The sequence below is a fragment of the Lissotriton helveticus genome, chromosome 1_1 (genome assembly GCF_964261635.1).
Source record: "Lissotriton helveticus chromosome 1_1, aLisHel1.1, whole genome shotgun sequence".
NCBI lineage: Eukaryota > Metazoa > Chordata > Amphibia > Caudata > Salamandridae > Lissotriton > Lissotriton helveticus.
In genome coordinates, this window is record NC_136057.1 from 1,734,122,420 (window position 1) to 1,734,146,272 (window position 23,853).

The 23,853-nt window shown below is 44.7% G+C and overlaps 1 protein-coding gene across 1 annotated transcript in view; it reads right to left on the reverse strand.

Moving 5' to 3' along the window:
* The window catches only part of LOC144833838 (intercellular adhesion molecule 1-like), a 317,957-nt gene that overhangs the window by 50,639 nt on the left and 243,465 nt on the right, over nucleotides 1-23,853 (reverse strand). The window contains exon 4 of the mRNA XM_078689192.1: nucleotides 4,604-4,846. Coding sequence (XP_078545318.1) covers nucleotides 4,604-4,846 — 243 coding nt within the window. The remainder of the gene's footprint in view (nucleotides 1-4,603; nucleotides 4,847-23,853) is intronic.

Sequence of the window (23,853 nt, forward strand, 5' to 3'; positions counted from 1 at the left end):
CCTTGTACTCTTAATGGAAAGGATCTTCCAGTTTGTTCTCATTTAGCTGTCAAGTTCAGGATTGCCTCATAATTCTACTAGTGCCTTACCTGGCAGCGGCTCCAGATGCAGACAAGAGGGGATCACATCTTTTTATTCCTCAAAAAATATAACTCAATCCTTCAAGAAAATTTCAGATTGTTTTTTCTCCGCCAGTTCGTCCATTACCATCGAGACATCTCAGTGTGGTAATAGGGCAGTTCATGTGATATCCTTTCAACTTTTCCTCAGTGATGATCTACGATGACTTAAAGGTGTCATTTTCTTTTTCTTGGCTTTAACAGTCCTCTATTAGAGTCAGTTAGGTTCAGATCTTTCGATTCTTTAGCCTTTTCATACAGTTCTCTATAACTCTATGGTGGTTCGAGTTACTCTGGAATTCCTACTTAACGTGCCTCCGGAATTTCTTTCGGATCGAGCCGGTAAATTCAACTGCATCTTTGCCTCCACCACTATCAACAAAGTGGTTTTTTCCATACACTTGATAATAGAAAAGGTTTCAAATGTTCTGTTTACAAGGGATAGTTCGGTTTTCGCAGATCTGATCAATTTATTACTAAGGTACGATTAGTTAAAACCCAACAGGGTCCGGGCGAACAGTTGCATTATTGATCTTTTGCTCCGATCGATATTTGCCATGCACAAGTTGAACAGCTTTGCTAGCAGCCCCTAGAACGCACTCTACCAGGCCAATGTCTTCCTCAACTGCTCTGTTTGATGGAGTTCTTCTCCAGCACCTCGGCAGAGCGGCAACCTAGGTTAGCAGCCTTGCTTTCTCCAATCACTACTGTTTGCTGCAGCCAGTAGGACCGATATTTCCATGTGTCCAGCAGTTCTATGTAATCTTTTCAGCTAAGGGGAGCCTCTGTTCCCACCTCCTTTTTTCCTGCAGTCAGACGCTTCTGCTACCGTTTTCAGGGTGCACATTCTTCACCAGATGCATTTTATCATGCTCCAGGCTATGCTAAGGCATTTTATATATAATTCATATAATGTGCACAGTTTGACAAGCTGGGTTACTATGGCGTCTGCCTAGCAAGGATATTTACTGCTATCTACTCTGATTCAGGCATGTGAATCTATGAAAGACACCCCTAATACTGGAGAAGAACAATAGTTACTTACCTGTAATCTGTGGTTCTCCAGTATTGGTGTCTTTCATAGATTCACATGCACCCGCCCACCTCCCCTTCAGAGGCTCTTAGCATACTTTGGTTTACTATCACTCCGTGCGACAAAATCTGACAGCCTGAGCCTCTGGGGGGAACCTTCTGGTGGGTGCTGTCGCCTGATTGGCTGCAGTTTGGGCTACACAAAATGACAGGGATAGTCACTAATGTGGAAGTTTTTTCTTCTGTAGCTTGGCTACTTTACTTCCTGGTTTGTTTTTTATTGGTATTTACTATGTATTTATAGCATATTATTGCTTTTTTATATACCGTGGGACTCCCACTCCGACGACGGGGAATGATTCAGGCATGTGAATCTATGAAAGACACCAATACTGGAGAACCACAGATTACAGGTAAGTAACTATTGTTCTTCCGTCACGGTCAGTGTCTTGTCCGATAGGTTGGTTGTAAGGCTCATTGTCCGCTCGTTCCTGGTCTTGGGGTCTTGCTGCGTGTGTGGTTGCCCACTGGATCATCTTCTTCCCAAGACACCTGGTTGGTCCCTCTCCTCTTCCCTCTTCCTCTCCGGCCCTTCTCTAAAAAAGGCTGTTGGTATTGGTTAGGGAAGCTAGGTGGTTGCATAAAGCCTGGATTCCAGCCCATGAGTGGGAAAGGGGAATTGATGCGCAGATCCTCCCATCTGTAGGGGTAGTGGCCATCTTTGTTGTTGGTTGAAATAACCCGGTCTTCCTCTGTTGCTACGGTTACCTTTGTTGCCTCTCTTCTTGCCCTGTTTAAAGGAACCATTACGGGACCCGCTACTGTTAGATGAGTCCTCATCTGAGTAGTCGGTGTTACTAGTGTTCCTTGTTGGTGGGGTATAGGAGGCTGCTGAGTAGGGGTAGACTTTTTCAAATTCAAACTTCTTCAGGTCTTTCTGGAACTTCGTGGCCTTAGATTGCATGAGGTTCTCCTTATATTCGTTCAGTTCTTTATTAATTTCATCGAGTTTTTTCTTGTAACCAGTGACTGTTGCTTTGAACTGCGACTCTGTTTCCTGAATTTCAACCAAAAGGGCTTCGGAAAGTCTTAATGCTGTTTTTATTATTAGCACTAGCCAGTCGCGAGTGCAATGCCACGCGATCATGGCCCATTCTTTCCGAAAGGTGGCATCATTTAGGAAGATGCGCGGGGCATTGGTGACAAGGAGGCATCTTGGTGCGGTGTTTGTATGGAGATATTGTTTGAGAATCGTGCCGTGAAGGATTGTGCCTATTCGGTCACGTTTCAAGTCTGTTAGTTTCTCCCATTCGTAAGTGTGGGCTATCACTTGGGAGATAGCATGATCTGCGAATAGGGAAGAATCCGACAGAATGGCTGCTATTTCTGACTCCAAGTATGTCAGTCCCAGGTTAGACATGGTGTACACAGTAAGTAGAGACAAAGTGTTTAATAAAAAGAGCGAACTCTGTCAGACTCAATAAAAACAACTCTCACAGCTCTGCGCTGCTAAGTGCGTAACAACAAGAAGAGAGGTAGGGAGAGTCAGGGAACACTCTTAGTCCCCGGTTAGATATGTATAAACAAGAAAAGAGTGTCCTATGGTATTCATACGACCACAAAGGGAGCAAGAAAGAAAGGACTGGCCTCACTTAGGTCAGTTAGGAAAGCCCTCACTCACCAACCTGGTTGGTGACATGCTTCATCATCGTGCTCCACTAAAGAGGCCGAGTGCCTCTTTAGTGTGCTGCAGCGCCAGGTCTACTGCGGAGCGGGTTATTGTGAGTTCAGGCGTGCAGTGAAATAAAGTAAGTGGTGGTGAGATATTAAAAAATGTCTTAAATGTATCGAAAAAATATATTTATTATTTGATCACTAGGACATATGTTTAAAATTAGTGTTGGAAAGTGGTCCACAATTAATTGTGTGGTTGTTTCCAAAAGTTTTTACTGTCAGTCAACATGTTTCTGCCTTTAAAACAGTGTGAATTTACCAGGCATTCGTCAGGACTAATAAGGTGGACTAAACCCTGGCGGTATGAGCGCGCTAAGGCCCACCCTCACCTAGGGACGTGAATAGTGAAAAACGGTGTTAAAAGTGCAAAAAGAAAGAGGTATTCTCTTCCCAGTTACTCCTGGTTTAGGAGGCTTACCAATTTAGGTTTCTGCACCTGTGGAAAAAAGGGGGGACATAGACATACACATAGGACAGAACAAACAATTAGTAGTTGGTCGCATTCTCATAGGTACATCTATGGTGCTCCATTCGTTGTGGGTGGACAGTGGGCGGCGCTTTAACAATATGTTTAACACCAACCTCTGTCCCTGGGCGAACACGTATTTATCTTAAGGAAGTGTCGTGGGCTACTGGTGAACTAGTGAAGTGCGGTAGCCGTGAATTAAAAAGGAAACGCGTGTTCCTAGTCCGGATCAATGGACCAAGGGTCTGTGATCATGTTTATAGAATGGTAAGGATTAAAATGTCTCACTCATTAGGTGTATTCAGCGTACACCATGGTTCACGGGAGGGGGGTGGTAGCATAATTGGCACACCCTTCGCATGGGAGAAAAAACATATAATCGGGGTCAAGAGAAATCAGGTTGCTACTTATCTTAGCGATGTTGCCGCCGTTATGGATTCCGCCAGAAGCCGTATGAACACTTACGCCCTCGACGCTAGGCACCCTCTGTAAACCTGCGGCACCCTCAGACCGGACCCCGAAGATCATGAGCGGGGCCAGGAGAGTGTTTAAAAGCAATTTGCAAGTTGCGCGGCTCGTTTCCGGGGGGCGTGGCCGCGAGGTGAGTGGGCGGTGATTGATTGACAGATTGATTAAGTGGTAATTTGTTGATGTTTTGTTGTGGGGAACGGTGCTGTAGATATAGGGTTATGATGCATGGTTTGTGGAGGGGTGATTTACTATGTTGTGGTAATATGTGACGTATTATCTAGCATGATGGGCTGTGGATTTGCTTGATTGCTTCTATGTAGAGTGTTGGAGTACCATGTTAAAAGTTGTAATCAGTGGCATGTAGTCTGGTGTATAGAGTTGTGAAACTGTACTGACTGGCAATTGTTGAACAGTATTTGACAGTGTGTTAGATGTTGAGGATGGTGTTGAATACATTGATTCCATGTATCCCAGAATGAATGGTAAGGTATGAATGTACTTTGTGATAGGTAGTGGAATACATCTGAGATATAAGCATCAATGGTTGGGATGCCAATGAAGTTGGGTATAGAAAACTGAATGGGAAAGACAATTATCCTTAATATGAGAAAACTGAGACTAACGATTCTTACTAAGTAAAGAGGTTAGTAAAGAAAAATGTAAAACAGGCATACTGGGTTTGACCTCAAAGGTCAGGAATCGCAAAACAAGAGATGCATTACAAAAAGAGAACAAAAACAAACAAGTTTAGATAGATATTGATAAAATAAACATACTTTACCTTGAACTGAGACGGTGATCATTTTTTTTGCAATGTCAAGTTTGTTCTTAGCTCTGCATGTGTATTTGCCAGAATGATTTCCTTTGACTTCAGCCAATATTCCTTTTGGGTACGTCAATGTGTCCTTGGAACAACTGACCTCAGGGATAGGCTTTCCGACAGCATTGCATAAAACCACGTTTACTTCCCCTTCTCTTAGTGTTTGATTAGTTGGGCAGCCATCATCCGTGAAGCCTGGCGCATCTGTAAGGAATGAGGACAACACAATATACTGAATCAGAGTTCTTCAGTCATTGGCCGCTGATGAGCAGATGTGGGGCACCAAGGACATATTTTATCTGCCACATAATATTCTCTATGGCCAACCTTCAGGGCCGGACTGGGAACCAAAACTGGCCCTGGCAAAGTGCTCGGCCGTGGGGGGTTGGGGGGACGGGGGGGGGGGGGGGTTGTGGGTGGCGTCAAGCGGGTTTTCAGCCGATTTTGTTACAACGCCGATTTTGCAGCTATGCTGCAAAAACGTCCTTGTAACAAAAACGACCCCCAGGGGCCCCAAAACGGTCCCCCCACCCGTGCGGCCCATCGGGAGATTGCCCGGTGCCCGCTATGGCCAGTCCGGCCCGGCCAACCTCCCGCTGCACTATCTTCGTCCGTGCATGGCATGGGGGTTGAGGGTGCAGGCCCTGCAACCATCCTCCTACCATGAACTGCTGAAGTATAAATGTAAATGTAAATGTGCTGGACTTGTAAAGCGCACAGCTGCCCGTAAGCGTCCCGGCGCTTGCTTAGGGAACCCGTCCTGGTATTCCCCTGTGAGAAACCCCGGCAGGGTGTCCACAAGGTGAAAGCCAGGCATCCCGCCGCGAGGGGCCGTAGTGGAGATTAAGCAAGCTATTGCCCAGAGTCGCAGAGTGTGACCCCGTGAGTTGAGTAGGCACCAGAGCGAGAATTGTTGAGTCCGTGGAATTTTGAGCCTGAGACCCGCCGAGGCGGGGAATCGAACCCTGGTTCACGGTCGATCTCAGCTTCCGGGTCTGCCGCCTCTAACCACTGAGCCACGCTTCTCCACGCTTCTCATACTTGGGTACAATAATCAGTGATTAATGTGAGGCTGTGGTTGTGGTGGGAGTCACCGGCACTCTTTTTTGGAGGCCGGCTCTTAGTTTTCCTCATCATACATTTACCGAGTGAAAGAGAAGGAAAAACACATAAACCCAAATAACAGTAAAAGAGAAAGTCGGAAAAAACGTCACAAAGAGGGAAAGCAGGAACCTGCAAGAGTGAGATAAATGGGCAGGGAGTGTCTGGTAGTGGAATACAGAGGCATTAGGTGGATTTAGGTCTCTGCAGCCTTGGTATTTGGAATGTTTTGGATGGCTGGAAACGTAGCTGAAGAGGATCTCTTGGCTTACAGTGAAAATTGGAAACTTAGGAAGGGGAGCTCACTTTGATAGATAGCCTTCTGCAACGTACTGAGATAAGAATATAGCACAATTTAATACTGGCAGCTAGTGTAAGGCTTCCCCAGTCAGAGATGTTATCAGTTGCCGCAGTCCTGACAATAAGCCTGCAGTAGCATTCAGTACCAGATGCTTGCTATTAAGGAAAGTAGCTAGCTACGCATGCCCAGATCTATTGCATTACCATGATCAAGTAATAATGCTTAAAATACCATTAAGGATATGTCTCTGTAATAAATACCATCTGCTTTAGGAAGATCCATAAGTTTCCTATTTTTACGGACAGTTATGTTTTAACTTCTTCTTGGGCTGAGGACTGTGATTCAAAATGTTGACACTACTTGATCTCTGGAAAGGTATCTTCTCCTGCTGAGTAGGTGCAGACCTACTATTGAGTCCCAGGCACAGGCTTAGATAGGATGCGCAGTGTCCAAAATTTAGGACTACACTATGATAAGGCAGATGCACTTGTAAAGAAGGCATGCACAGTTACAGATATAGGTTATGAAAGTGCAAAGTAGCATACATTATTCCATAGTTCAGAAATCTTGTCACATACAGTCTGCCAGACACTTCAAGCTACAGACTTGTGTGTGTAGTAAAATAGTAATTTGGAGCCAAATAACTTTCTCGTGCCAGGAAAAATCTTGTAATATGATGTTTGCTGATTAAGGATAGATTCGTCTTAGACCCAGAGAAGAAAAGGCCGAATTTCATTTGTGCCTACCTGTAGGAAATATAGGAAATGTATGTTTTCAGAATTTTTTTCGGTAAGAGATACATTAGTGGAAACGTAATGCTCTGGGGTGAGGAAGGACACCATTTAGCCCACATTCATGCAGGGATTGTTGTCACTACTTGTAGTTCAAAGGTTTAGCTAGACAAAGGGGGCAGGATAAAGAGCAACTTTGTTAGAGATCAAGTTGTGAGTGTCGGGAACATGTGGGAAGACATTTTGTTAAGCCATCTCTTTAATGAGGTACCCTCTCTAGAAAAAAATGGTTTCAGATTGATGAGAGGGCTTGACTGCTATTTCAGCAAGGAGCAGAAGAATACCTTTGCAGTTTTGGTGGGCTTCTTAGGTTTCTGTTCACAGGAGGAAGATTCAGTTTGTATGGAGATCACTTTTCCAGGCAAGAAGCCACTTTTATTTTTCTGTCAGATTCTCTTTGAGATTAATATACCCTAAAACCATATATCCCAAGACTTGTCTTGCATCATATTATAGTAAACAATAGAAGTATTTGGAATGTGCATTGTGAGAATTGCTGCAAAAATCTTCTATCAATGGCATATTAGGGTTTTTATTTAATTTTCCTGTTTATCCAGTGTTCTTGGAGTTCTACACTAGACAAGGGGATGCCTAGAGTCTATTGCTGTTCCACCTCTTGAGGAAATACCTGAACAACTATGAAAACGTGCCATCTGCACAATCTTCTGTTGACTTGTTTTGAGTTTGTAAAACGCCCACATTCTTTACGCATGTTTGATCTCTTGGAGACATTTTCCAATTGGACATTATTACATGATATGTGGTCTTGTAGTTTTAGAGTGAGCTACACCTTTTAGATGATTTGAAGTCAGCTGTAAGTGCGGAGAATCGGAAAGGACATTTGCGAAGAGTGACGTGGACTAATTTGTGAAATTATCAAGGGTTGGCATGCTGCATGCTAGAGGAAAATACCAAGGAATACAGAGCATCCTAACAATGTTAATAAAAGATGATTGGGATCATGTTGGCTTCTTGTCCTGACAATTCTGGAATGAAGATAAAAGAGCCTTCTATTATGAAATAGTAGCCTCTATTTTTAAAACTGAGAGGTTGCTTGATAGTGTAGTAGTCAAGCAAGAAAGCTCTTTAGACAGCTAAGAACTTCTGAAAATCATTTCATTTAGGACGTAAAGTGGGACATGGAATCAATGTTATTAATCTTACTCATAATCTAGTTTATCTCACTTGATCAATTTCAGCTAAAACATTCATTTAAGTCAACATGTGGGCGACCCTGCATCTTCAACTAAGCTACGTTCATTTAAGAGGTCACCCTTATTTGAAATCATGCGTTGGTTGGAGTTTTCATCCCCCGTAGCTGTCTCTGATTGACAGATCCCGCAAGATGTAGCTGACTATGTTGGAACCATGTCCATTTTCGTTTGCAATTGTGTATGTGTCACCCATTTTACTAGTGATCTCAGCTGATGATGTAATTTTCCTTTTCTTGCAGCTTTGACTGTACGTGCATGTCAACATTCTCGCTTTATGTTTTCCTATTGATTTTTTGATCTTTATATTTGGTGTTAAGTTTGCAAGTTATTAATGTATTAATTTAGTTTTGCATTGGTTGGTTTAAGCACAATGCCTATGTAGACTTTCTCTGAGGGTTGCATGGGTTCTCCGGCAAAATGACTAAATGGTGATACAAATTACATGTTTTTACCTTGAACTACATGCCATGTTTTTGCCATTTCTAAGTGCTATAAGTGACAGGTGTTTCCAAAGCATACGTCAAGGTTGCACTCACTGAAATTGGCTTAGATCTGTCGACTAGACTACTGGGCATTCCCAGATAGGACAGGTTCTCATAACAACCCATTAACCAGGAGAGTCTTTGCCCTGCACTGAACACCGTAGCCCCAGAAGTCACATTAACTATAAACTTAAAATGTAATGTTAGACAAGTCACCTCAGGACCTTAAACACCCTCATTGTTGTGTGCAGATATGGATCATGCTATGTTTCTGGATAGTGGAGTTTGGGTGCTTAAAACGTGTTTTTGCGTTGTGACATTTTTTGCAGATTATAAGCCCTTGGGTTCAAACCTATTAAAGTTTTACCCTCAAAGACATTCCCACCTCCTGCAGAAAAAGCCATGGTTTGTGTGCTCACATGCAAATGATTCTAAAGATAGCCAAGCCAAGATCTTTCATTCAGAGAACAACATTGTCACGTCGGTTTTATGTTATTCCCAACTATACTGCCTCAGTCTGGCCGCGTGCAATGAAAACTGGATCATGTGCTGGCCTCAAATTTCCAGTGTGTCTTTGTTTTTACTATAGTGAGTATAGAACAATACTCTTTATAAATATATAGCACTGGCTGAACAGTTACTGGACAGTGACCTTTATTAAACATCATTATTGTGTGTCATATTGTGTCTGCATTTCAAACCATCATCATCTCTGGAAGTTAGCCTTGACTGCTGGATCACCTATCTTTGGAGAGTCACTACCTAAATAAGAAAACGGAGCAATTAAAAAGTTCCCCAGGGCCTGGTGCACCAATAGAAAACTACACTTCGCAACTAGATAATTGCTGAGTAACCACTTACTGCCTCAGGTTGCCGCAGGCTGCTGACTAAGCAGGTTGCCAGTTACTCCCCAAAGCTCAGCTGCTGGCTCTGCCGTTACTGATACTGCTCACATATTGGAAAACACTCTGGGAAAACTTTAGTCTTCTTTGATACCACACACTAGGGAAAGGAAAGGTTCAATATTGGGCTACAACTTGCATCAGAATCGTTCATGTTGAGTGGAGAATGATAACTGCAAACATATGCGTGAGCTTCTCTAGGTATGAATAAATGAATATTTAAATATATTTTTGATGAAAAATATTGTTAAAAGTTAAAGTTACAACCACCAACGCTAATGAATAATGATATGGTCTAGAATGAAGGGACAATCAATACTTCCCATAGCCCTTACAGTGTCTTCATATTGTAGAGTAATAATTTCATGCAATCATGCTTGCATTTCAAGATTCATGTGTGATGTGTTATATTAGTATCATCTCAGAGTGGTGCGTGTCACTATATGTGTAGTTCAGGTTTTTGATTACAGTGTGCTAAGTGTTAGTAGTGAGTGTTTTAAGTATGTATTCCCATTACTTACTGGCTATTTGTTTTAGTCTGTGTTCATTTTATTTATAATTGATATGTAGTCTGATGTTGACTATATGGAAGCAGTGTATTTGTCTTTTAGTGAACTTAATGGTCTTTGCCATTACTCATTTATAGTGAGCTGAGTTTTATTTTTCCACTATAACCTTTAAAGGCACCTACATTTTAGACTTGTTTTTCAATTAAATTATGTCTTTATTGAAAATAGATCAGTTTTTTAGTAATGAGTGTTGAAAATATTTTCTGTACTGGCTTAATTTCATGAAAAGCTTCCGCAAATATTATCAAACATGTGGCATTATGGAAATTAGTTATAAAATGTACTTCCTGCCATTACTTAAATACATTTTAATCAAAATATTTATGTTCTCCTTCTGTATATAAATTTTTACCAAGTACCCTGATTTCATGCTTTTCAAATGATGGAATTCTGGAGTGTATGATAAATAATTCTTAACAAACCTTCTGCAATAGCCCTGCTCACCCCCTCTGTAGTTTGGCATGAGCAGCCAGGCTTATCTTCAAGGCAAATGTGTAAAGTATGCGCAACCACGCTCACAATAACCCAATGATGACACCACAAATAGACTCCACACGAATTTTATAAAACGAGTATAAACTTTATTTAAAAAGATATACAATAAGACCACATGATATAAAACCAACATATGAGGTTGTATAATATTTCTCCTGGCCGGTTGTTAGGGCAGTCAGCCCTTGTAAGTTCTGGTGAGGTCAATGAGCACTTCTAAACATTCTCCTGCACTCCTACTATCATGTCATACAATTCGTAATGCTAGAATCAGGCACTTTTGAAATGTAAAAATACTGTAACTCGTAATGTAGCAATCGGACACACTGCAATGAAAAAAATGCAATCTGTAACGCAATAATCAGGCACTTTGCAAGGTAAAATAATGTAATGGGTAATACAACCACCAGATATGTCATTCTGCAAAAATAAGGCAATGCGTATACACTAATCAGGTAATTTGTTATGCAGGTATAATGCAATGCGCAATACACTAATCAGTGCATTCGTTATGCAGAAACAAGGCAATTCGTCATACGACAATCAGGTAGTTTGTTAAACAGAAATTATGTAATGTGTGATACGTCAGTCGGGTACTCCGTTCCGCAGGAATGGAATACTATGTAGTACACTCAGGGCCCTATCACTTAGGCGGTCTCTCTGCCTCTCCTTCTGAACTTCAGCCAGCTTCTCACAGTTGCCCCCAACACAGTACGATGTAATCCCAATGTGCAGCTTCACACTCCAGCCCCTGTACCGCCACTCCCTTGGCAATACGGGCCACGATACTAGCCGAAGCAGAGGCTCGCGCTGCCAACACGAGAGAGAGGCAGAGAGCGTCTCCACCGAGGCTGCGCCCGCCCCTCGAGTCGACGTACGTTACCTGGGGGGCGCAAACCCACTCTCCTCCCCTCGTCCAGCGGCTGGGCCTCCAATGCAGCTTTGTGAAATGGCAACGGCAGCTCGGGCCGGCAACTCAGCTCCTCCGGGACTGCCGGTCCGGGCCGCTTCACTTACGAAGATCTCAGGCTGCCACAAAGCACACACACACAGTGTCGCTAAGTCTTCCTTCACTCCCGGTGCCCGATCACTGGGCACTCCACACACAGGTCTTAGACTGCACGAAGATCACATGCACAGCGTCGCTGAGACTCACTTTACTCCGGTGCAAACAATAACACAGCAAATCCTTACGAAAGTCTCATGGTGCACAATACACCCGCACACAGCGGCAATGAGACTCACTTGGATTCCGGTGCACACGATAACAAGGCAAATCCTCACGAAGGTCTCACAGTGCACAACACACATGCTAACAGTGTCGATGAGACTCACTTGGATTCCCATGCACACGATCACTAGACAATCCTCACAACGGGGTTCAGGTAGCACAAAGCACACACACACACAGCATCGCTGATCTTTGGTTGGATTCCAGGTTCCAACGATCACGGACCGATCCTCCTGAAGATCTCAGCTGCACTAAGCACATGCACACAGCATCGCTGAGACTCACTTGGACTCCAGGCGCCCACGATAACAGGTCAGTTCTTACGAGGGTCTCAGACTGCAACAGGCATGCTTACACAGCGCCATTGAGACTCTCCTGGAAACTTTTTTGTTAATGTGTTTCAGAACAGGGAGCCAGCTCACCACAGGCCCTGGGGATAAGTTACTTCAGGACACAACACACAGCAAAGTCCTTCAAGCAGGGGGACACAGCACACAGCAAAGTCCCTTTAGCCTTTCCTTGGTTAAAACAGCAAACTGCAGGCCAACCCCAGAACACACAGCAAGGGTCAGTCCTATCCTTCAGTCTATTCAGTTGTTTCTTCCTTGGCAAAGGCCCTCTTGACCACGAAGTAGCTCCAGTCTTGTTCACACTTGATCAAGCCATTGTCCAAAGTTCAGGGGCTTCAGCTTTCATAGTTATACCCCTCAATGGCTCTGAGGTTCTTGTGTTTCAGGGGGCACTGACCCTTGTTCAAACCAGTTCTGGGTGCCTCCCTGCCAGTGACATTTGTCCTACTTTGATTAGTGGGGTTCTGGACTCTCAATCAATCAGCAGGAGATGAGCCAATTGTTTTAGAGCAGCAACCCATGCCTCTTCGCCTCTAGGGGCTTCTCCTCCCCTCTACACTCCAGATGCAGGGCAGCCTGTTGCTGTCTCAACTCCTCCCCTGGGTCAAGACATTCCCCCGACCCTCTCGCTTTCAAATCCAGACAGTCAATCAACAGCCAGCCAGAGACACACAGAAATGTTAGAACACAAAAACTCAGCCACTTTTAAAAGAGTGGCTTCTGAACACACAATGCAAAAACCACCTTCATAAAAAGATGTACGATTACATTGTGAGTTCAGACATACTAAACTTCACCTTTCCATCTTAAGCCTTTGGGAAGATAGGATGGAAAACATATTACACAGCCTTCCCTTCTATCCTATGGGCAAGATGGCCTTTCCACAGTGAAAAACGAAAATAGAGATAATTTCACTGTCAGGACATGTCACACACCTTAGTACATGTCCTTGTCCTACCTCTCACATGCACTGCATCCTGCCCAGGGGGTACCTATGACCTACCATAGGGGTGCCTGATGTGCTTAGAAAGGGAAGGGTAATGACTGGTAAGTGAGTGCACTTAACAGAGCAACATGGCAGTTTAACAAACTGCGCACAGGCCCTGCAATGGCAGACCTGAGTTCCCTTTTTAAGGCTACTTGTGGGGGTGGCACAAATAGTGCTGCAGGCCCACTAGTAACATTTGCATTACCAGCCTTGGCACACATAGTGCACTTTACTAAGTGAAGCTTATGGAGTGTTGGGTTTAAAACTATCCCCGCAACTGGGTCATCCAGGTATAGCTAAGAATGAACTGAGGTCACTGGGTGCTGTGATGTCCCACACATATGACAGAGAGTATCTCTCGCGGAAAGTTTCGGTATCGCATATGACCCTGGCTTGGGAACTTAACCAACAGTATCCCTATTTAGACAGATTGCCAAGCTTCCATTTAAGACGTGAGGTACTAAAATTGCGAATGGGGATAAACCCCTGTTATGGGAATAATGGAGTTAAAAATGTTATGTTGAAAAATAATGGGACCTGTACTTGTGCGTTAGGTACTCATTGTGATATTGTACATATTTTTTTAGATTGTATGTTGTTTTTAGATCTACGGAAAGAGATTTTATGCCCGATATTTAAAAAATACAGGATCAGAAATAGGATGCAAGATGCTAGTCTTATAGTTGAAATGACGAATTTAGATATTGCTTGTGCTGTGGGCAAATTTATGAGCAAAGTCAAGGCGTTCCTTAAGTGTACAGAGTAAATATCGTATCCTGCGCATTTGGGGCAAGATGAGGCTGTGCATGTAAAGGTTAACGATACGGCATGGAACCTCTTGGAAAGGATTTGATGCTGATGGAAAATTACCTGACTTAATTACCCAAAGGGGGACATTTGCATATAGTATGAAGGAAAGTGCTATTCAATGTGATGTACATATGCCACGTTTTTAATATGATCCTGCTTATGTTTTTATAGAATTTTATGTATAGGGTATACTTTTAAGGTTGGAACTAACCAAATAAAGTTTTCTTACTGACTGACTGACATTATTAGTAAGGCAAAAGGGTCTAGGGGGAAAGCAAACATTTTAGGGACTTTAGCCAAAAAGGGTCAAGTCCTACAGGATATAAGTGTTAAAAATTGTGGGCCCCATTTATGAGGAGGGCCCAGCTGCACTTTTGCGTAGCCGGAGCATCTTTTTTCAGACTCCCCGTTGGCCCATGTGCCACAGCATATATCCAAGGCCACGCAAAGCCACTTTGCATTGGTTTCCATGGCCTTGCAAATATGTTCCCCTTTCATGTAGAACACTGCGTGAAAGGGGCGTTCCATGGGTGTCGCTGTGAGTGTTGCCATGCAACATCCATGGATTCTGAAGCATTACTAGATTTATGAGGAATCGTAAACTTGTGAATGCACCAGAAATCCAAGGCCACCCCATGGGTAGCATTAGGTAGGCGCAAGGAGTTGTAATATCCTTATTTCTCTTCGTTTGTACCTCTTTCTATGTGTGCTGCATTTTGCAGCACACAGAGAAAGTGGAAAACACCTGTTGTGATTGTTTTTGTGCAGGAAGGTGTCCCTTTCTGCACAATAACAATCTCCCCTGCAATGCAGACACCCTTGCACCATGGACAAGGGTGCCTGCATTGGTGCATAGCAGCCCACTGTGCATTAGCGCATGGGAAAAGGACAGGAATGCACCATATCTCATAGATACAGCAAATTCCTGTCCTTTTCATGTGCCACAGGGCAACACAGCAAGATTCCTTGTGGCACTGCCCTGCGCCAAACCCTCATAAAAGAGGCACTCTGTGTTTAAAATGTTGTTTCTGATGTTTAAACATACTGTCACAACATGTCCAGAAATCCCCATGCCCATTTTGTTTAACAGATGTCTCAAAAAGCTTCTTTCATTTGCTAGCTCTGGGCATATAAGCACAATATAAATGAGGGACCCAAACACATGCTGGCACAGTCTACAATTATTGGAGGACCTCTGTGATTCTCTTATGGACATTTAATGGGAAAGTGCATAACATTTCATGTTTAACCAAGGGTTTGAAGCTACTGATATTTGGAGGAGGTTCCTGTCTTTGGAGTTAGGCTTAAGATCCTTTCTCAGAAACAATAGTTTTCTTTTTACATCTATATTTATTGTACTGTAAAACTGTTGTGTTTAGTTTAGCTAACTTTGTCCTATTTATTGCAATAAGTCTTCTTTACTATGCGTTCTTCTCACAAGGTATGCTTTCTTGAAAACATATTTTATTGAGTAATATACATTATGTATCTGGAGCATTAAGATTTAATACCTATGCTATTTCAAAAGAAAGTGATTTTAAATCAAGGATTTATTTGAAAAAGGTCAACGGAATAATTCATTTTATTGTTATTTGATGTAAAGGAGATTCTCTGAAGCAGGACTTGGGATCATAAACATGTCTGTGTTGAAAATAATGGTGTATTTTGAAATCTCTGGTTTACTTGAAGCTGAATGTTGTGTCCTAGCAGACACAGGCTAGGGTTAAAATTGTAAGCCTACACTCAACACCCACCCACCACTGATGTCACGACATCACGTGACACAGTTAATAAAAAGAGCCGAGCGCTCGTGCTCTTGGCTCACTAACCCACTACAGTTCTGGTGTCCGTGTCGCAGTTATTGCCACCATGTGGGCCTAGGGCCCCATGACATAACATTGGCGACGAGGATGGGATTTTAACCCCACGAGAAGCAGCCACTACTAACAGGAAAGGGGGGAGAATGCCGCCCGTGTGACGGGCACCCCCTGACGAGGTGGCACCGGCCGCCGAGAGGCCCGAGCGGTGTGTGCCTTGCCCCGGGCCTAGCCGTCGATGAAAAGCGGACCGGCCAGAGCCCACCTGCACCGGCCGCCACTGACCCCGCCACGATGAGGCCATGCGGTGCCCACCCGCGATGGCCGCGACGCCAACCGGAGGTGAGCCCGGGTGCCGAGAAATGCCTAGGGGGCCGCGCTAGCATGAAGCGACCCCCCCCTTTACGTTCACAGAAAGCGGAGCCCACCCGCATAGTGACAGAGCCTGGCCGAACGCAATGGCGGCACACGATAAACAATAAGTAAAGGCAAGACCAGCGGAGCCCACCCGCGGCCTGCCTGCAGCTTCCCTGTCCCCCGCCGCGCAGCGTGTGTGGTGTGAGGCTGCAGCGGCGGTGAAGAAACTTTAAAAGGGAGCGCCGGTGTGAGAAGACATGCGGAGAGCCATGGAGTGCTGACCGGGCGGAGCCCACCCGCCACGGCCGGCCACAGCTAATGAAGAGCCAGAGGGGTGTGAAAGACCGAAGCGGAGCCCACCCGCTGTAGGAGGAGACGCTTCCCTCGGGCCCCGATACCCCCCTCAGAGGCTGGAGCCAACCCTGCGTCCAGGCAGAATGACCGGAATCACCGGCAGTAGCGCTGACTTTCCCCCACCCTCCCCCGCCCCGCCCCGCGCAGCGTGTGAGCTTGCGAGGCTGCCGCGGGCGGGGAGAGCAACAAATGACCGCGTGGGCAGAAGGGGCGGTGAGGCCAGCGTGCGGCCCACAGCTGATCGGAGCAACCTCCCCTCCCTCGCAGTATGTGAACAGAAAGAGCCTGCTGCGAGGGGTGGGGGACGAAAGAAAAGGCTGCATGCGGCCAGCGCCGACTAAAAGAGTGCTATAAAGCCCCCCAGCACCGAAAGCACAAGTGGGGAGCACTCCAGCACGTGGACTGCCAGCAAAGTGGAGCAACCCTGCCATCTAGTGCCCTTATGCAGCAATCACAGCCTGGAATTAATTCCCCCCCCCCAAAAAAAGCACACAAGCAAAGCGAAGGGAAAGCCTACGGAGGGAGAACAAGCCTGCAGCGACGCAAAGGAAGACGGAGACCCATCATCACAGGTGAGGTGACGCCTGGGCGCCACAGGTGTTCACCGCAACTGCAGAGAAGAGAACAGCAACACAAGACACAAGAGTGGAGAGTCAGAACCGTCCATCGCAAGCAGCAAGATTCAAAGGCAACCGACTGGAAACGCGCAAGTGTACCCCGGACGCGGACAGTACAGGACAGCGCCTAACAGAGAGGGAGCCACACCCAAAGTACCAGAAGACGTGCGAGGCAAGTACCCAAGTGTGAAGAAGAAAAGTGCGATACGCACGTGGAAGAGCGACGACGCCAAAGAATCAAATGTACCGCAAGGAACTAAGCTACACTGAAGATGTACCACGACGGTACCAAGTGAAGCAAGAACTTGCCACTGCAATGCACGCTGACGTGCAATGGAAGAGTAACGCAAAGTTACCCCGCAGCCAAAAGGAGGCGAAGCAACCAAGCACGGTCAACGCCCCAAGAAGCTAAAGAGCCTCACCGGAAGCGCGCACGAGAAGTGCACCCACCGGAGAAGGTCCATGGAGCGGTGAAGGTAACCCTCCGGAAACAGCAGAGCACACGAAGAGCGCAGGCGAAACTGCGCCAACGCAAAAAGCACTGCAGCAGAAGCACATGGCGATCCCAATGATCGCGGATAGCGAGAAGACTCACGAAGAGGAAGCTGTCCACCCCATCTGGTAGCAAAGAAGATCGCCCAAGAAGAAAAGGATGATCCGACAAGCCAGAGGGGCGCCCAAACAAAAGCCGATCACCCAAAATGGTCGCCAGAGAAGAAAGAAAAAATTCTGTCAAGAAGTCAGGATGAAGATGTCCTGCCAGAAGACGTCCGTAAACTGAGAGAATGGAAGACCTGGAGAGACGGACGCAACACCCACAATAACTAGAAGTAATAGGAGGCAAGAGAGAAGAACGTAACGACCGGTCCAGTCACAGAAGAGTGGAGAGAAGACAGTGTCCTAAAGACAGCACAAGACCAGACAGAGTGCACGCTGCTTGAAGAAGCCTGGTCAGCAAGACAAAGGAAGAAAGGTGACCGCACCGTGTCGCGAAAAGGAGAAGGGAGAAGAGTGGCACGATGCCATGAAGAAAAGAACTGAAGTAAGAAGTCATGTGGCACGACGCCATCAGGAACATCTGGAAAAGGTGAAGAGAGGTGTAACAAGTCCACACACCTACAAGAAGAAGAAGAGGTGACACACCACAACATCGTGTACAGTGACCCGCACGTCCAGGAGAACACTGACAACACCAAGAACAGGACAGGCACCTATTCACAAGACCCCGACGACCCGTGGACGGTAGGAGAGCACAGGCCGGACCATTGGCAACACCCACCTTTGGGATTGAACGGAAGTCTGGAAGCGGAGGGAGCTCAGATGGCCTGAATAAGGAGAACTGACCATTCCACACCAGGCCGTGGAGATCCAAGGGGCAAAGGCCTCAGGGACACCGGTGGCAGAGGGTCCCGACACGAGAGATGAATCCATCGCCGTCTAACCTGCACGTCCCAGGAAGATGAGGAACTTGTGCGCGAAGGCAGGAGTCAACAACTACCCTTCAGGTGGAGCTACGGACTTTGTGAGGTAGTACCCCCGTCGTCTCCTCCATCACACGCAGACTGTGGAGTTGGAGCAACGCTGTGGAATAATACCCGGCCCAGTGGAAACCTGATGAAAAGGGCCTCCGGGACATCTCGTGGCAGGAGAACACCCAAGAGAGGGGCGTCCTAGTGAGAAGAATGTCCTTCGAACACTCCATCCTTTGTAAAGTAAAGCCGAGCTGGCTACAGTGAAGGAACCGACGGACCAGCAGAAGACAACATCCTTCAAGTCTAACATCTGGTCATCCTGTTTGACGTTATCCTCAAAAGCAAGATCTCTCAGTGGACTGACCAACACACGTCCACGGCGCAAGTAAAGAAGACCACGCCCACCGATAACCAGGACGTCAAGCCATGAAGAAATAATTTCAGCAGCAATTTCCACCGTCGTCATCAAGCAAGCAGCTGAAGAGACTCAGTGTAAATTTGTAATTATTGTATATTTGTGTATTTTCTTCCACAGATTCGGACTTTTGTCTTTCCTTAATTTTTATCAAATTTTGGGAGGAATGTTGTGTCCTAGCAGACACAGGCTAGGGTTAAAATTGTAAGCCTACACTCAACACCCACCCACCACTGATGTCACGACATCACGTGACACAGTTAATAAAAAGAGCCGAGCGCTCGTGCTCGTGGCTCACTAACCCACTACAGTTCTGGTGTCCGTGTCGCAGTTATTGCCACCATGTGGGCCTAGGGCCCCACGACATAACAGCTGGCCAATGAATCTTTTAATGTTACGTTCAACCTGAAATAAAAGAACTGAATTGAAATCTAGCACCTATGTTCCAAAACAGTTTTTTACTTGCAAGTGCTCGCGGAAATTATTTTGCTGTAACTAATTGATTTGAAAATAAACAACTCTGCCGAAATCATGACTCCTGCTCCACAATCACACATTTTCTGTAGTCATGTTGCATTTTAAACTCATGCAGTGATATGAAATTGAACAGTGTCTTACATTTAGAGCCTCTGAACCCTCACCAAAACTCAGGCCCCTGAGTTCTCTTACCATAATTGCTGGTGTGAAATCAGGGATCTGAATTAAAATCAGTGTTCAACTTCAGCAATCATTGATTGATATTTGTAGGAAAAAGCATTTTGAAATCCAACATTTACTTCGAAGCAGCCCACTGAATTCTCTGTTGAAACTGTAATTTTGATACAGAGAAATTAAAATCATGTTAAATCCATCAGCATCTATTTACTCCAGTCATAGATTTATCATCTTCTGTTACAAGTTGCTTAAAAATACATTTGGAATATGATGTGTACTTTGAAACCAGCCCATTCTTCAATCAAGATATTGCCTACTTAAGGAAATAATTAGATTGTATATGACTGATCATATTGAAGCCCTGCTGGAAACCACAAAGACGTAATCTATGTGCATTGTTTCATTATAAAGTCCTTCATCCAGAATGACCATGCATCTGGATTGGCTCAACTTTTATCACAGAGGGCTTGATAATATCAGTCAAAAGGTCTCCAACAAGTGTGTTAAAATTGCCTCGTGGGCAAGCACGTCAAGTACATTTATCATGGGGTCCTCTGGCAAGCTTAAACGTACACAGATTGATGCATGGAAATATTTATTACTACTGTGTCTGTAATTCTACATGTTGCAGCTGCTTTTTCTTTCTCCTCAGGGTCATATGGCCTTCTTCAGGACCAAAGCTAATGCTAATGCAAACTGATTAGATGGAAAGTGATCAATCCTCCTGTAACTTAAACAATTATTTTCCAAACCTCTTACAGTTGTGAGACCCATATATAATTCGACAAAGTAATAGCTTTTTTACTTTCATTTGCAAGTAAGTCTGAATAGGACAAAAGCCAATTACACAATTTCTCTAATGCAGGTACTACTTTTGCGCTAAAAACTGGCACTTATGCCAACTGACCTCCCAAAAACCACCCTGACTTTCAAGAAGGGATCGCATCACTACTAATTACAATGAACCCATCAACAGAGGGGCTCTCTCGCAGCCAAGTCATATGCAACATTAACATCGAGAATTCTTCTAAGATGCACTTGTAAATAGATGAGTCTTCGAGTGTATTAAATCCATGTACATTCCAAACCAAAATTGTACTTGCTGCAGGATGCATGTTGTAATGTCATCCGCTCCTTCTGTTTCCATACTAACTCAAATTCCCAACATTTTGCTTGCCACCTTGTCATGACTCAACCTGATTCCTTTCACCCTCTCCTTTTTCATTAATAAATGTTAGTTACTATGACATTTAATATTAATAACAGTATTCCATATTTGTAAAACGCGAACATATCACCCCTTAAGGTTTCAAGGCGCTGGGGGTCATTGGGGAGATTAAGTGCGCTATTAACCAGAGTTAAATGGTGCTAAGCTGTGCTGCCACCAGTGCCGGGGATCGAGTTGTGTGCCCCGCAGTCCAGAGTCAGCCACTCTGCCCGCTGCGCAACACAACGCCCTTAATTTAATGGGCACCCCTATCATGATGCCTACGTTTTCTCCTATCATAATGGATCCTAGGTAAGTGTGGTAACTCAATTTTGGTAGAAACAAGCAAGAACCCCAAGATTTCTAAAAAGAGGCACTTTAAGCTGGTCTTTAAATTCTCCAGGGACCCCTGATTATCACTAATCATTATGCCATGTTCTGTTAATTCAACCTTTTTCTCAATTCCTTTTGCTGCAACCACTTTAGAGTAAAAGTCAACGTCGGTTAATTTGCCTCCACTCGCCATACAAAATAGCATCAGGTCTAGGTACCCTGATGTTACTGCACTTGAAGGTGGAAAACATTTGAAAAGCGTAACCGATTTGGACCAATTTCAGAGATAAATTTTAGATTTTTTTCTTTCCTCTCTTTACTATTTTAAAGTAGATGGTCATAGTAAACCAGATATTGACCTGGGAGGTTTGACTTTGAGCTTTGCTTCCTGGTTTCTTTTGTGTCTTATTTCCCCTTCTTCCTTCTGTTTATCTTCTAGATGATAACTTCAGCTTCTCATAATGAGCTGAACTGTACTTACGGAAGGGAAATGTCAGCCGCTGCCCATTATTCTTTGCTTTAAAAGTAAATGGCCAATCAGAAAATCTCTAGTTTCCACTATGGCATAGTTCTTTGATTAGCTTATTGGACTGGGGCAAAGTCTTTACAAGTCAGGTATGACCTACATTTCACTGACATTGCTCCAGCCTACAGCCTTTCTAGGAAAAGTAGCCTGTTGGGAAATATAGCCTGTGAGATAATGTATCTGATCTAGCTATCTTTATTTTGTTTTCAGGAGCCATATAGTTTGTTAGGTTAATGTGCCTTCTGCAGAGGCCTGCAAAAACCCTAACTAGCAGTAGTTTGGATCTGAAATGACCCAATATAGCCTGCCATGTCACAAAGGGATGTTATAATGATAGCTATCTTTCAAAAATGGTTTAATATCTAGATACCCTGCCAGGGTCAACATGCTGAGGATTGTTCTTGGTGAACCAAATATTGTGGAAACTATAATCAAGCATTTGAGGCTGAAATTATTTGGAGTACAGTGGACCTCCCTAAACCCCTGCACACAACTTCAGCTAACAATTTCTAATTTGTATATATTGTAATATAAGATCTGTGTAGTATGAATCTGCTTTTTGAAATGTATTGATTCAATTTAAATTCTGCTTTATGGTTATCTAATTTATGGTCATAGCAAATACATTGTTGTAATGATGTCCAATGTAATTCATGTACTAAATGCATAATACTTGGTGAACATTTGTGGTACAATTTTGTTGGGAGATGTGTGGGAATGCTGGGTTATGGATCCAAACAAATTCTGTAACTTTCCTTCACAGACATATGAGGAAACTCTGTGATCGAGCTGAAGTTTGTTGCTTGCAGGACATTCTGGTTAAGAAAATGTATTGGGGCCCGTGTACGCCACATCATCCTGGACTTCCCTTGATGCCTTGTTTTTTTAAATGTCTGGGCCGGGCAGGTTTCCCTGAGTGCAGACTAAGCCCTGTTCTAAATATTGCCACAATGGGTCAAGTAGCAAAACCTTGAATCTCGTTTGGGGCCTTCCCTTACACAAGTGATAGCCCAGCCACAAAAGTGGGGTACTATTGTTATGTTATGTTAATTAAAAGTTCAATAGCGCACGTACACCAAAAGGTTTCTTGGCGCTTAACTTTGGGCAGTGTCAAAGCAGGGACGGATTATGCATGAGCCTGCTCAAACAGCCATGTCTTGAGCATTTTTCTGACCCCAAGAGGTTGTGCAAGATTGAATCGTTAGTGGAAGGGAGTTCCAAAATTTAGGAGCCAGATAGGAGAACCTACACCCTTCCTGGCATTTGAGCTTACAGGTAGGGGCAGTTAGCAGCTGAAGGTGTGCTGAGCGCAGGTTGCGGGGGAGCATGCCTTGATATCATACAACTGATGAATTTAGGGCTCCTACAGTGAAGGGCCTTAATGATTAGGCACCCCGTCTTAAAGACTGTGCGTTGAGAGCGAGTGAAGTTTAGATAGTAAAGGTCTGGCAGATTGCCATTTTGGTTGTTTGTGGATTAATCTCGCAGCTTGGTTTTGTACCAACTGGAGACGTTTGAGTAAGAACAGTGGAAGGCCAAGGTAGATAGAGTTAGAGAAGTCGAGATGAGAGAGTACCAGGCCAATCACTACCTGTATGAGAGTGGTGTGGGTAAGCAGAGGGGCAATCTTCCTGATTTCGCGTAAATGTAACAAGCATGTGGAAACCACTGCCCCTACTTGGCCTCTAATTGAGAGATCAGGGTTTATGGTGGTTCCTAGGCTTTTTACGGGGGGAGGTGATGGGGAGAGGTCCCAGTTCTGTCGGCCAATAGTGTAGGCCCCAGAAGATCTGGCCTTTCCCGGGCAGGACTAGTTCGGTCTTGCCCGGATTAAGTTTGAGATGGTTAAGGTCCATCCAACTCTGGATATGGAGCATGGTATCTTGAAATTCCTGGATTGAGTCAGGGAAGTTGTCAATAGTAAAGACAAGCTGAAGGTCGTCAGCGTAGTTTAAAGTGGTTACCTTCCTGTTCCTTAGAGAGTGAATCAAGGGCAGGAGGTAAAGAATAAACAGGTGGGGGGACAGTGACGATCCTTGTGGGACCCCACACATGGTAGCTATCTTGGGGGAAGTAAAAGGGGCAAGGCTTACTGCTTGGGTGTGGCCCTCAAGGAAGGAATTGATCCAGTTGAGAGCTGAGCCCTCTATGCCGGCATGTCTGACACGGCCCAACAGAACGTTATGGTCGACCGTGTCAAAAGCGCCCGACAGATATAGGAGCACCAA